This window comes from Hippopotamus amphibius, chromosome 9 (genome assembly GCF_030028045.1).
Source record: "Hippopotamus amphibius kiboko isolate mHipAmp2 chromosome 9, mHipAmp2.hap2, whole genome shotgun sequence".
In the NCBI taxonomy this organism is placed as follows: domain Eukaryota; kingdom Metazoa; phylum Chordata; class Mammalia; order Artiodactyla; family Hippopotamidae; genus Hippopotamus; species Hippopotamus amphibius.
The window spans coordinates 35,413,303-35,428,608 of record NC_080194.1 but is presented as its reverse complement, the minus strand read 5'-3'; the positions used below and the strand labels follow the sequence as shown (position 1 = coordinate 35,428,608).

Genomic DNA, 15,306 nt, shown 5'->3' with positions numbered 1-15,306 from the left:
CCAGTCAAATTGAACTTCCTGATTTCACACTTGCACACCTCTGTACCTCTCTGGTCATCTGGCAATTTCTTATGTCATTTATTATTTTCTTCCTTGCTTTGCATCTTATACATAGCTTGTTTCCCTTATTATATTGTAAGTTCCTCATGTCAGAGACTAGGTCCTATAAATCTTTTTTTTTTTAATAAATTTATTTATTTAATGGATGCGTTGGGTCTTTGTTGCTGCACACGGGCTTCCTCTAGTTGCAGCAAGCAGGGGCTACTCTTCATTGTGGTGCACGGGCTCCTCATTTTGGTAGCTTCTCTTGCTGTGGAGCACAGCCTCTAGGTGCAAGGGCCTCAGTAACTGTAGCACACGGGCTCAACAATTGTGGCTCATGGGCTCTAGAGCACAGACTCAGTAGTTGTGCTGCACAGGCTTAGTTGCTCCGCAGCATGTGGGATCTTCCTGGAGCAGGGATGTAACCTGTGTCCCCTGCATTGGCAGGTGGATTCTTAACCACTGCGCCACCTAGGAAGTCCCCCCTATAAATCTTTAACTATATTTTATTACCTAGCACAAGGCCTGGCACATGGTAGTCACCAAAATATATATATATATATATCTGTTGAAGGAATTATTGAATAATACCAACAGAGCTCAAATCCAAAATTACTTTTTGACAAGTCATAGAAGAAAAATGTTTCGTTAATTTATAGCAGGGTTCTTAAATATAAGCAGGCATTAAAAATACTGGAGAAATTTGTTAAATATGCAAATTATGGTGTCAGTTGTTACCAGGGGACTTAATACCAAGGGGCAACTGTAACTATCCAATAAGGAATGTGAACTCCTGAACCACTGTTGAGAATAAAGAGAGTGAAAAGGATAAAGAGGATAACAGGCATACTCCTGGCAATGAGTCATCATCAAACCCTTCCTTTGTAAGAAAGCCATTTATTGGCTGTTCTTCCTTGCATCTGATCTTTGACTTTTGAAATCAGGATGACAATATCTGTTTAAGACCCATTCATTTAAAAGTACATAAAAAAGCAATGATTATTTTTCTCAGAATACTTTTCAGATATGTACGGTATTTCAAAATGCACAATATATTGGCTAAACCATAGAAACTTTTTATCCAATAAAGCTCTTTGAAAAGAATGTTACTATTTGTTTGGTATCAGAAGATAAGCTCTAGTTATAAAGCAGTAAGGCACTGAGAGAACTTAACATGTTCTCTTGAGATTATTTCAAACAGAGGATATGAATTACAGGAAGCAAGACTTCAAGTGGTTAAGAAGAAAAGAGTTTTGCTTTTCAGAAGTTTACAAAATGCCAGTATTCTAAACTTCATATACTGAACTCCTTAGGATAGTCCGATATAGTACACGCTATCTGTCACTTCTCTACCCATTTGGCAAAGACTACATAGAGACAAATGTTACAGAGGCTCAAAAATGGAGACTTCTGGAAAAATGACCAAAGCCAGAAATAAAGTTGTGCTAATTAGAAAACAAATAATTAAATGGCCAAACCCGAATGTTGTGTGATGCTGAAAAGAGATAGATTTCTAAAGCACACCATCTGTTTTACAGTTTTTTATGTTGCTGTACTACAAATCCACTCAGTAGTTTTGCAGTGATCTAGCTGCTAACTCATTTGCACAATTACTTTAGTCAAGACATACTTATTGCACAGAATCATTTGAGAGTTCAACACATTCATACAAGAGGGCAGATATAAACCATTTTTGAGTGAAGACAATTTTTTAGCCCTTAAAGAAAAAAAAATGTTATTCAAAAAAATTAGAAATTGCCAAGGGAAAATCACAGTGATATCACTATAAATTTATGTATTTAAACCTATCTAGGCCTTCAGGGTCACCCCTCTGTTGGTCATTCTAATGAAAACTCATTCTTCTCCTGACCTCTCGGCAGCATTTACCTGGGAGCCGACTGCTCTTGCTTTCTCAAACTTGCTTTTTCTCCTTAACTTACTTGGCACCACCCTCCTAACCTTCCCTCTTCCTCATCAGCTATTTCTTTTCAGCCTCCATTGCTAGCTTCTCCTCTTCTAAATGTTATGGTGTCTAAAGGCAGGGTGCTGACAGGCCTCTTGTCCTTTCTATCTGTATTTTCTTCCTAATTTCTCTCTTCAGCCCAATGGCTTTACATGGCATCTATATACTCAGGATTCACAGATTTAGATCTCCAGCTCATTCTTCTCCAGTTCCAGGCTCATACATTCAATGACCTATTCGAAAGCTCCACTTGAATGCCACACAGGCATCTCAAATTTAGCGTGTCTAATATGGAACTCTTGACTCACCACTCTTCCCCCAGAAAAAAAAAATCTATTTCTCCTAGTCTTCCACATCTCAGTAAATGGCAGCACCACCCAACCGTTAAAGCAAAATCTAAAAATCATCCTTGATTCCTCCCTTATCCTCATCCCTTATCTAATCCATCACTAAATCCTATCAAACACATCTACAAAATATATCACATTTATTTCTCTTCAACTGTACTGCTACCACCCTGTCCAAGTCACCATCATCTCTCAACAATACTAGTACAATACAAGCATATCATGTATCTGCAGTACCTAACACACAGTGTCTAGCAAGTAATAGATGTAAAATAACTTTCTGCATAGATAAATATTACTTAGTAATATTCCTTTGTCTCTAGAATCTCCAATTTCTATTCTTAGACATTTTCTGACATACCTACAGGCATTCATTTACTGAATCCTCTACTCATTCAACAATTATTTATTGAGTTTTGTATTAATTGGTATTAGATTTAACTACATATTTCACAGTATCTCAAAGTTGACAGATGCTTGTTTACTGCTCATCTAAAAAAGTCTGGAGGTAGGCAGTCAAGGGCTGGCATGGCAGCTCTATATGCCAAGAGCCTTGCATCTTGTCGCTCTGCTATCTTGTTTATGAATTCCACTTTATGATCTAATATGGTTACTTAAACTCCATCCATCACAGCTGCATTTCAGTCACTAGGAAAGAAGATGGATGTGAGGAATGCCATACCCCCTCCATTTAAGGACACTTCCCAGAAATTGCTCCTACCTCCATTTAGATCTCATTGACTAGCACTATAACTAGCAAAGATGGGGGATAAGTAGCAAAGAAGACTAGCTAGCAATGTTACCAGCTAAAAGTCAGGATCCTCATTACCACAGAAGAAAGAAAGAATAGATACTGCAAGGTAGTAGCATCCTCTTCCAAAGTTCCTATTGTGACCAGGTAATGTTCTGGGTGCAGAGATACAAAGATCAGTAAGACACAAGGTCACTGCTCAAGGGATTAGTCTAATGGAGGAAAGCAATATGTAAATGAATGGATAATTACTCAAGATTTCAAGCCAGGCAACAACCACTGTTAGAAGACTTTGGCTTTTCTGAGTCCCTGAAGATTCCCTGCATCTGAAGAGTTGAAAGAGAAGTAGGTGGTTCTGATACTGAGCAGAGCCCTGTGGGGCTTCTGGGCACAAAGCCTTTCTGTGTCCCCTATTTTTTTGATTATAGGAAAACAGCCTTCCTTCAGCTTCCCTGAGTTCCAGTGGGCAGATTCAAGCAGTTGTTCATTCGTGAAGGGAGGGGATGCACAAGACCTGGGAGAAACACTCAAGAGCAGCCTCGGGGCAGGTCCTGTTTCCCCAGCAACAATACACACAACATCTTTGAGCTATTTTGCAGAAGTTGAAACCCCCTCCAGGTGGGAGACGTTAATGATTAACGATGGTGTGCTGCCCACACACATGCAGACCCCAGACCAGCTGGACCTGAAGGCTGATGATGCTGACTCCTCCTCACCTCACCACCCACCCATCAGAAGAATTCAGGACTGTGACTGCCTTGATCCTCATCGCCTACTCCTGACCACCAGCCCCGACTATAAGACCTCTCCCTACTCCTAGGGAGCAGGGCACAGTTCCTGAGGCGCCAGCCACTGTGTTCCCCCTTTGCCTGGCAGAGTAATAAAGCTATTCCTTTCCACTCCTCCAAAGCTCTGTCTCCGTATTTCTATTCGGCATTGGTGAACAGAGACAAGGTTTTTCTTGACAACAGTTCCAGTGCTTCAAATCACAAAACTCTACAGACGGCTTCAATATTCCACAGCTTTAATAGCTGACATTTCTCAGCTCTATTCTACTGGACTTGATACAAAAGAAAAGTTCATTTAAACCTCTATAAACACGTACAAACAACTGTGGTAGTAATTTTAACAGTTTGAAAATACCCATTTCAGAAATGTGTCAACACTCAATAATTTTTTTAACGTGTCAGAAGATGAAACCAGATGACTGTTTTAAGAAAACTATATATAAACTACAAGGCCAGATGAAAAGAAATAAGCAATGATAGCATGCCAAAAAAGAGAAGAAAAAAAAGAAGTAATACTGTAACTTACTGTTAACCACTGGTTATCTAGTAGTTCCTTGGCTGTGATTCTGTGAGCAGGATCTACTTTCATAAGTTGTTTCAAAACACTTTTAGCTGCAAATAAGGGGAAAATCCTGAAAATCTTATTTATCTCAACTACAATTAATACCACACATTTTCCAGTTTATTTAGGATTAGGTCTGTATGATATGAAGGAAACATTTCAGTTAAAAAATAAATATCATCAGTACAAATGGCTAATATTAAATAAAGTTTAAGGCCTAAAGTGAGGTTTTATTGCCTGGATTACCTGGTTTATGGTCTCTAGTAAAAATTAGCTAGATCATCAGCAAATTTCCTCTTTGCTTTTTATTATGCATTTTCTGTTTTTGTTGAAAGTTTCAACCAAAACAATCACAGTGAAGATATCACTATTTCCACAAGTAAATAGTGTTTATTTCCACATGTAAATTTAATGACTAATCAGAGATTTAAAGCATCTGAAATACTGGTCGGCTTTCTTATATTATGTATATTTGCTTTAGTAAATAACAAATCTATACTTACCAGAATCACTTATGGAATCCCAGGCTGAATCTTTAAAATGCAGTTCTCCCTTTCTTATTAACTCAAAAAGCTTGTCCTCTGAGCTTGCCATAAAGGGTGCTTCTCCACATAATCTACAACAAAGACAATCATTTTCTTTAGGTTTTTTAAAAATAATCAAAATAAGGCTATTAAAAATTAAGCAGTTGTACTTTATATTTAAGTAAAGGAGAGGAAGAGGTGGGAACTTCTCTGGATGTAGAATTGGAAGCAAAGGGCTTTTGCAAGATCTGTGCTAGGCTCTTGTATACATTGGAACTTCCACACTTGCAAATGACCCAAAGCTGTCTCAGGTAGGGAAACATTAAGCTTAAGTGGGGTTAAAATACAGAAAGGAGTGTGAGTTTAAGTACACAGTAACAGTCGTGGGTAATAGAGGAGAAACACTTCAGTGTGAGCAAGGGTAGGGTAACGCCTTAAGGTACCTAATTCATATTGGACTTACAGAAAGATATTCTGAGTTATCAGAGTCTAATAAGAGTTATCAGACTCTAATGACCATGTCAGAGTTTTATCCAAGGTGAAATGCAATGTAAATGTTAGTGATAGTAAGAATAACCCTAGGGTCTACAGGCTTTGAGTCAAAAACAGAAATCCATTAAAATGGCCACAACTCTTCAAAAATGATATACAAAATGAAGAAAATCTGAATGAGGAAAATAAGATGATGAATTTGACCCTTCAGTCTGGAAGGGCAAAAGCTGAGTATACATAACAACCAATATCAGTAAGGCCATGAGCAGTGTACATACGGTAAACATGGACTCGTCTGTAAATTCTCCACTACAGGGACTATGAGTCTTTAGAATCTTGGAAAGGAAGTACTATGCTATACTTTACAAAGAGCATGGCAAGCCTATGTTTCAATAGGAGATCCAGTCCAAAACTACAAGAACACGCTTAAAAGCTTGCGAATGTCAGCCATCATCTTTATTGTCAACCCCAACACCTGAGGGCAAGCCTGCAGACAACAACCAGGTTTTCCCAGTGACAACCAGACAGAAGTTGGACCTGGACTCACCACAGAGGCAACTCTAACTCTGTATGTCTATTCTTCAACTCTCAGGATTGTATTTTTCCACTTTATTAGTGAAAAAATAAAATGGCATAATTCCATTACATTTCCCGAATGTTGGTCGATTTTGTACATAAGTATAACATCTCCAGGTCTTTTAAATGATTTTTACTGATTTTTTTTAAGTTATGGTTTTCTTAAAGTTCTTTAAAAATCCTTCCCATGAATATTGTTTCAATAAGTCTAAATTTGGTAAATATTTTACATGATAATGATTACGATGATGATTTTCAGGAGGGGGGAGCTGTTTTCATCCTAGTAGTTTATCAAACTAGGCTGGACAGCCCAGCTTTTCATTTACCAATAGGTTCTTGCTAAGCAATAAGTATGTAGTAAACTGTTCTGCAAACTCTCATTTTAATACTTTGTATCCAGCTCATTCTGACCCTCCTCTCTCTGATCTTACTTGCCTTACTATTGTTTAAAGTGCAATTGAAAAAAATCCAGAAAAATGGTCTTATGGACAATTACTATCTATTATAACAAGCACAGGCCAGCAGAAGCCCAGCTCATTGAGTCTGTTAACAGCCAGTGATATGCACGTTCACCAATTTCTTAGCTGCTCCTGCACTGCCTGACTAGCATGCAGCTATAGCTCAAGGGCTACATTTTAAAAATTCCACTTTTTTCTGTCCTTTACAATTTTACTTACATAAAATGTATCTAATGGTTGGTCAATCAGCAGCACATGGAATTTTATGACAGCAATTTTCTGCACATCCAGAAATTTGGATCCAAATGGGAATCCAAGACATGAAAAATGCCTCTTAAAGCCTCCCGATTATTTTGTTTCACAGGAATCAAAACAGCAAAAGATAGTGCCCATAAAGAGTATTTATGTTAATTTCACCTTGAGAAAGTATGTTATCATTGTCCAATTAAGTAGCAATGAATCAGGGGTAACTGATAAACAAGAAAATAACCCCCCTGGAGAAGGTAATATGTTTGTGCCCATGGTGAAGGAAATTATCTATAAGACCACTGGGCTCAGGAAGATTAATGAATAGGCACTAATTAGCTAAGTAAGAGTCTACTGTAAAGAAAAAAAGATACTATTATGATATGAAGGCACGCTCAGAAGCAGAAAAACTAAAATTATATCTTTAAGTAGAAGAAAAAAATTTAAGACGTGTAACACACTATCACTTCCCTTAACAGCAAATTCAAACTAAGAAGGCAGCAAACACCACATGAATGGTGTAATAATAGATTAACATATATTATTTTTGACTTGTGTTGTCTAGAAAGCCATGAGAGTATAAAACACTGATTTTAAATTGTTATATTTTTAATTTAAAGCTAAGGCTCAGAATTTTAATATGATTCTAATCAGCACAAAACAATGATCAAAAACTTTGTGAATATATTTATACTTTATGCAACCTAAGCAGTGATGTGTCGACTATCTGAGTTACAGCTACAATCACAACATCCAATTTCTACTGCCTGTGTATTCCATTTCACAGGACTGTGAAAATGTAACTACTCTGATGTCAATATTTAGTAACGATCTTGAAGAGGTAGTGCACTATGAAATCTTCAATATGGCCATAAAACTAATGTTGCATCAACATAAAAATGTTCATATTCACCAAGAGGCAGAACAATGACCACTAAGTTTTCAGAACACCTCTTAGACAATTCACTTTAATTCAATTTAACAAACATATATTGAACACTGACTACATGTCTACTATTGAACCAGATACCAGGGATGCAAAGATGAATCACATCTCTGTCCTGAATTTAGAGCAAGAAAAACAGACACAATACACATAATATAATAATTATATTCCACTATAATCTAGCTTTTAGAAGTGCGATGAGAACACAGAAAAGTGAACTAATTCTATCAAATTTACGCATGTGCAAACTTTTCTGATTAAATATTCTTATTCTGTTACTGTTTTGCATGCATCTTTGTATGTTGCCTTAAATCCCATGGAGAGTGGGAAAGTATATACATCATGAATGTACTAACTCTGTGGGGTAGAATAGGACTTAGGGAAACAGAAGGCATTAATGTGTGGGCTGGACACACCCAGGAAAGAGGTTAATAGAGAGGAAAAAAGAACATCTAGGCAGAATGAACTGCATAAGCAAAGACCCAGAAGTATGCAGTACAGGGTGCCTGAGTCACAAGGAGTGGCCTAGAGTGGCCACCGGCACAGGGTAAGTGCATGGGAACACATGTGCAGACCAAAATTGGAAAGGCGTGCTGGTGCCAGGCAGTGGAAGCTTTGCGTCAGGCCATGTGGGGATGCTCTGATATTTTTCTACAACACGGGAGAATTACCAGAGGCGGTTAATCAGGAAAGTAGTACAATCAGATTTGTGATTTAGAAAGACAACTCTGACAACTGTGTGAAGGATGAACCAGAGGCAGGAGAATAGACAGGAAGACACTGTAATCTTCTAGAAAGGGATCATAAGGAGAAATGATACAAGTGAACAGAAATGAAATAACAGGTGAGGACACGTCAAAAGAAAAATACAGGCCATGGGGTCTGACTGAATCTTGAGAGTGAGACAGAAGACAGAGCAAGAAAGACCAATGTTTCCAGTAGCATGAAGAGAATTAGGGACTACAGAATACGCCCTGGACCCTGGGCTGAAGCTCTATCTGGTTACTGTCCACACTCCACGTGTGCCCTGTCCATCAGGTGGCTCTAGGGCTAGGTCCCAGGACTTCCCTCTACCTGATGCTCTGTAAAGGAATCACTTGAGAAAATACAAAGAAGCTTTTGGTTTGTAGCAAAGGATCAGGGAGGTGTTGAGGCAAGTTTTTACTTGGCTCAGATCATACAGTGTGTTGTAGCATTTATAGATCAACGAAAAGCAAAGCTGGAAGTTATAAATTGATTGTATTAACAAAATACCTAAGAGATGCGCCTGACAACTAATAAGACATCTTTTAGAATGCCTTCCCAACTGTTTCTTCAGTCGCTTACTTAAAACTATGTTATTTAGTTTTAATTTAAAATCTATGTAATTCTACTGTTAGGGGCCATCCATTCATTTGAAATTGTACATTTAGCAGACTACTTACAAAATGTACATTATGACACCTATGCTCCAAATGTCACACTGCTGGCTATAGTCGTGGGCATTGATAACTTCAGGGGCTGCCAAACAAGCAGAAATAAAATAATATTAATAATACAATAAGTGACTTTTAAATGCTTAAACACAAAGCATGAAAAATGTGCTGATGTGCTGTAATTTATTCCCCCACAGGGAAAAAGAGAACCAACAGCAGATGTTAAATGAATAATGTACAGGCCTTAACAATTGATGTCGCTGTATCCTCACTCCTGTCATTTAGCTTCTAATGGAACGATGGCACACACTGCTCAGCCAGCTCTTCATCTCTTTCAAATTGTTAAGAAATGATTTTGCAAAGATCGTGTAGTTATAGTAGAAGACAACAATATCTTAGTTCTTTGCCCAAAATAGAATTGAAAACATGTCTCAAGTAGATACAATTTAAAGCAAGTCCAATATATGGAAATCTGGATTTACAGAGAAACTAAGATAAATGATTATAAATCACTTCAGTAAAGTAACAGTAGTAATACTAACATCACAGCACTCCTATAACAGTATGAATTATCTTCCACATTTTCTAAATGAGAAAACTAAGACAAAGAGAGAGTTTCTATAACATAACTCAATCAAAAAGCCAACTAGTCACAGGATGAGGACTAGGATGCAGACACTCCTGACTCCCCGGCTCTGTGCTTCTTAACTTACAGTGTGTCTGCAATGGGTTCCTTTAAACAATCTTCTCAAAGCAGAATTTTTTTTTTACTTTGAGGCAGCACACTTTTTAATGATCAGATTTTTTTTTATAATGGCTGGCTTTCTAAAAAATCACATATGACATTCCAGGAATATGTCTATTATACTTCTGCAGCTAGGTAGCACCACAGGGGGCTGACTGTAAGTTATATGTGGGTTCACCCCTGCATTGTTCAAGGGTCAACTGCATGTATTTGAATAGAACTTTAAAATTTATAGAGTACTTTTGTATAAATGACATTATTTGAATAAATTATGTTAAGAATCATGCGAGACGGATATGTAGGCATTTGACTGACTTTGCCAGCAAGGAAATGAAGGTTCAGATACACATATTAAGTGACTCACTTAAAGTGACACAGTTATTTCCCACACAGAGTGCTTCACATGTAAAAGGTGTTTTTACTTTAGAAAACAGTTTCAATCACCCTCCCCAACACACACACACAGCTTTCATAACTACTAAAAGCAAATGAAATTTCATTTCCTCTGCCTATTGTTAAAGGAACTAAAAAGCAACAAAAAAGGAGTTAAAAGGTAAACATAAGAAAGAATGAGAAAAGGCTCAAATATAGATAATTAACAAGCTGAGTAATTTGTCTCCAAATCATTGAAAATTAACTAATTAATATTTTCCTTTACGCAATTACTTGTATTCTTTAACTCTACTTCAACTTTTTAAATACTGAATCATTAAAGTTCAAGTTGCCCTATGCCCGAGTGTCTATGACAGAGGCAGATTCCATGATCAGATTCCCTGACAGATCTCCATGTAGGTTCATCACACAGCAGGGGCCCGGAATTCAGAGCCCTCACTCTTTTGGAGTCATCTTAATTATCAGGGGCATTTCTACTTGCACTGTCATCACAGCCCTCACAGGGAGGCAGAGGCCAGAGGAACTGTGCCAAGGAGCCATTCAGGGAGTCAGCAAAGCTCCACAAACCATCTGTCTTCTCTCTTGTTCTCTCACTTGTTATCAATGTAGACAACTAATAAGCAGGCATAAAACTCAGGGTGCTTGGATATATTTTCCCCATGTAACTACAGACCAGATGTCTTTTGCCAACAGGAGGATATGAACAGAATCTAAAGTAGCCTCTTCCCAAATAAGATAAAACAATTTAGAAACTTTATGCATCAAGTAGACAGAAAAAAACAATGAACTAGGTATACTCCTCAGCAATAAAAATGAATAAACTACTGATATAACAACACGGGTAAGTCTCAAAATCATTACGTGGAACAGAAGAAGACAGATACAAAAGAATATGTACTTACGATTCAATTTATATAAATTCTAGACAAGCAAAACTAAGCCGAGGTAATGGAAACCATCAGTGGTTGCTAGGGCCTGGGTGGGGGATTGACTGAGAGTGACACAAAGGAAATTTCTGGGGTGATGGAAATGTTCTATATATTCACTGGGGTAATTATACAAGTATATGTGTTTGTCAAAACTCATTAAACTTTACACTTAGAATCTGTGCATTTTATTATATGTAAATTATGTTTCAACAAAGTACATTTTTAAGAAATCTACTAAAAGTACAAAAAGAATCTATCAAAGCCCTATGCTGATGAGTGCCTTTAGTAACTCTCTTAGAAATCAGCAGAGAAAGCAAGCAAAATTAAATTAACAATATGGACTAGGTGGCCGAGCAGCAAGACCACGAACTCATCACCTCCCATGGACACACGAAAATTACACCTATTACAGAGCAACTATCTATAAGAATGACCTGAAGACTAGCAGAAAAGAATTTCCACAACTAAAAACATAAAGTAGGAACTACAGGAAGATGGGTAGGAGGGGCGGAGACATAGTATAGTTGGGGCTTACACTCCCAGGTCGGTGAGTGACAAACAGGAGGAATGTCACAATCTCAGAGGTCCTCCCCAAGGAGTGAGGGCCCTTAGCCCCACATCAGGCTCCCTAGCCTGGGGGTCCTGCACCAGGAACATAACGTCTGGCTTTGAAAACTAGCAGGGCTTATGTTCAGGGGAGCTGAAGCGCTGCAGGAAAAAAGAGACTCCGCTCTTCAAGGGTGCACACAAAATCTCACACACTCTGAATCCCAGCTCAGAGGCAGTAGTGTGAAAATGGGTCAGACCCACTTGCTGGTCTTGGAAAATCTTCCAGAGAAGGAGGAAGCAATTAGGACTCCCCCTGGGGACCAGCAGCAGCCATTTTGGGGAATTCATTCTACCATGTGGACACTGGTGCTGGGAAGCACCATTTTGGATTCCTCCCTCCAGCCTATTAGTGCCAGGACCTGCCTCACCCACCAGCAGGCACACACCAGCCCCACACACCTGACAGACAGTTGCCAAGACCTGGCCCACCAACCAGCAGACGGGCATATGGGCACCCAGCCTTGCCCACCAGCAGGCCAGCAGCAGCTCCATGCTTACACAGGTCATGCAGTTAACCCTACAGTAAGCCTACCCCACCTTCTAGCAGGCCTGGAACCACCGTACGTGGCACAGCCTCAAAGCCAACCAGGCTGCAGGCCAGTCCCACCTACCAGTGTGCCCACAGTAGTCAGCTCTACCACAACAGAAGGGTGCATGCAGTCCACATAGTGGTCGTCCCTAGAACAGAGAGCTCCAGTGAGCAGAGGGGAGCATGCTGCTGGGCCCCACAGGACATCTCCTATATAAGGCCTCTTCTCCAAGATCAGAAGACGTAACCAACATACCTAATACATAGAAATAGACACAGAAAATTGGGCAAAACAAAAAGAAAAAAAAAACGGCAAAAAGCACAAACACATGAAATCTAAATAACATACTACTAAACAACTAACGGGCCAAAGAAGAAATCAAAAATACCTAAAGAGAAACAAAAATAGGAACACAATGATCTAAAATCTTTGGAACACAGCAGAAGTAGTTCTAAGAGGGAAGTTTATAGAGATACAAGCCTTACCTCAGGAAACAAGAAAAACCTCAAATAAACAATCTAACCTTACACCTAAAGAAACTAGAAAAAGAAGAACAAACAGAACCTGAAGTTAGTAGAAGGAAAGAAAAAATAAAGATTAGATCGGAAATAAAAGACAAAGAGGTATGGAAAAGATCAACAAAACTAAGAGCTAGTTCTTTGAAAAGATAAACAAAATTGATAAACCTTAGCAAGACTCACCAAGAAAAAAGACAGAAGACACAAATAAAATCAGAATGAAAGAGAAGTTACAACCAACACCACAGAAATACAAAGGATCATAAGAGATTATTAAGAACAATTATACGCCAATAAAGTGGACAATTTAGAATGAACAGATAAATTCCTTGAAATGTACAATCTCCCAAAACTGAATCAGGAAGAAATAGAAAATAGGAACAGACTGATCACCAGTAATAAAATTGGATCAGTAATTTAAAGACTCCCAGTAAACAAAAGTCCAGGACAAGATAGCTTCACAGGTAAATTCTATAAAACAGTGATCCCCAACCGTTTTGGCACCAGGGACCAGTTTCATGGAAGAGTTTTTCCGTGGATGGTGGCAGGTAGGGGGATGGTTCAGGCAATAATGCTAGTGATGGGGAGCAATGAGGAGCAGCAGATGAAGCTTCGCTGGCTCACTTGCCATTCACCTCCAGCTGTACAACCCAGTTCCTAACAGGCCACACACCAATAACGGTCCATGGCCTGGGGGTTGGGGACACCTGGTATAAAACATTTAAGAAGAATTAACACCTATCCTTATTAAACTATTCCAAAAGGTTGAAGAAGAAGAAACACTTTCAAACTCATTCTACAAGGCCAGTATCAGCCTGCTACCAAAATCAGATAAAGATACCACAAACAAAGAAAATTATAGGCCAATATTACTGATGAACACAGATGCAAAAAACCACAACAAAATCTTAGCAAACCAAACTCAACACTACATTAAAAGAATCACACACCATGATTAAGTGGGACTTAGTCCAGGAACTCAAGGATGGTTCAATGTCTTCAAATCAATCAATGTGACATACCACATTAACAAACTGAAGGGTAAAAACCACATGATTATCCCAATAGATGCAGAAAAAGCTTTTGACAAAATTCAACATCAATTTATGACAAAAACGCTCCAGAAAGTGGGCATACAGGGAATACCTCAACATAATAAAGGCCACAATGACAAACCCACAGCTAACATCATACTCAATGGTAAAAAGCTGGAAGCATATCCTCTAAGTGCAGAACCAAGACAATGATGTCCACTCTTGCCACTTTTATTCAATGTAGTATTGGAAGTCTTAGCCATGGTAATCAGATAAGGAAAATAAATAAGAGGAATCCAAAGTGGAAAGGAAGAAGTAAAACTGTCCCTTTGTGCAGATGACATGATACTATATACAGAAAATCCCAAAGATGCCACCAAAGACCTATTAAAATAAATGAATTCAGGAAAGTTGCAGGATACAGAATTAATATTCAGATATTTATGCATTTATCTACACTAACAACAAATGATCAGAAAGAGAAATTAAGAAAACAATCCCACATATGGATCAATGAAATAGAATAGAGAGCCCAGAAATAAACCCACACACCTACAGTCACTTAATCTTTGACAAAAGAGGCAAGAATATACAAAGGAAAAAAGTCTTTTCAATAAGTGGTATTGGGAAAGTTGGACAGCTGCATATAAACCAATGAATTTATAAAACACCCTCACACCACACACAAAAATAAACTCAAATTGGCTTAAAGACTCAAATATAAGACATGACACCATAAAACTCCTAGAAGAGAATGTAGGCAAAACATTCTCTAACATAAATCACACCAATGTGTTCTTAGGTCAGTCTCCCAAGGCAATAGAAATAAAAGTAAAAATAAAGTGGACCTAATTAAACTTACAAGCTTCTGTACATCAAAGGAAACCACAAACAAAACAAAAAGATAACCTACAGACTGGGAGAAAATATTTGCAAATGATGCAACTAACAAGGGCTTGATTTCCAAAATATACAAACAACTCATTCAACTCAACAACAAAAAAACAAACAACCCAATCCAAAAATGGACAGAAGACCTAAACAGACATTTCTCCAAAGAAGACAGACAGATAGCCAAGAGGCACATGAAAAGATATTCAACATCACTGATTATTAGAGAAATGCAAATCAAAACTACATCTCACACCAGTCAGAATGGCCATCATTAAAAAAATCTACAAATAACAAATGCTGGAGAGGGTGTGGAGAAAAGGAAACCCTCCTACACTGTTGATGGGAAGGTAAATTGGTGCAACCACTATGGAAAACAGTATGGAGGTTTCTCAAAAAACTAAAAATAGCATTGTCATATGATCCAGCAATCCTACTCCTGGACATATATCCAGACAAAACTGTAATCTGAAAAGATACATGCGCCCATATGTTCGTAGTATCACTATTCACAATAGCAAAGACACAGAAACAACCTAAATGTCTA

General features: G+C 38.2%; 1 protein-coding gene across 3 annotated transcripts in view; it reads right to left on the bottom strand.

The window, feature by feature from the left end:
* The window catches only part of STK33 (serine/threonine kinase 33), an 84,175-nt gene that overhangs the window by 47,532 nt on the left and 21,337 nt on the right, over positions 1–15,306 (bottom strand). For all 3 annotated transcript variants that reach the window (XM_057749584.1, XM_057749585.1, XM_057749586.1), the window contains exons 8-10: positions 9,120–9,195; positions 4,957–5,069; positions 4,418–4,503 (exon numbers count right to left, since the gene is read on the bottom strand). In XM_057749584.1, coding sequence (XP_057605567.1) covers positions 4,418–4,503; positions 4,957–5,069; positions 9,120–9,195 — 275 coding nt within the window. The remainder of the gene's footprint in view (positions 1–4,417; positions 4,504–4,956; positions 5,070–9,119; positions 9,196–15,306) is intronic.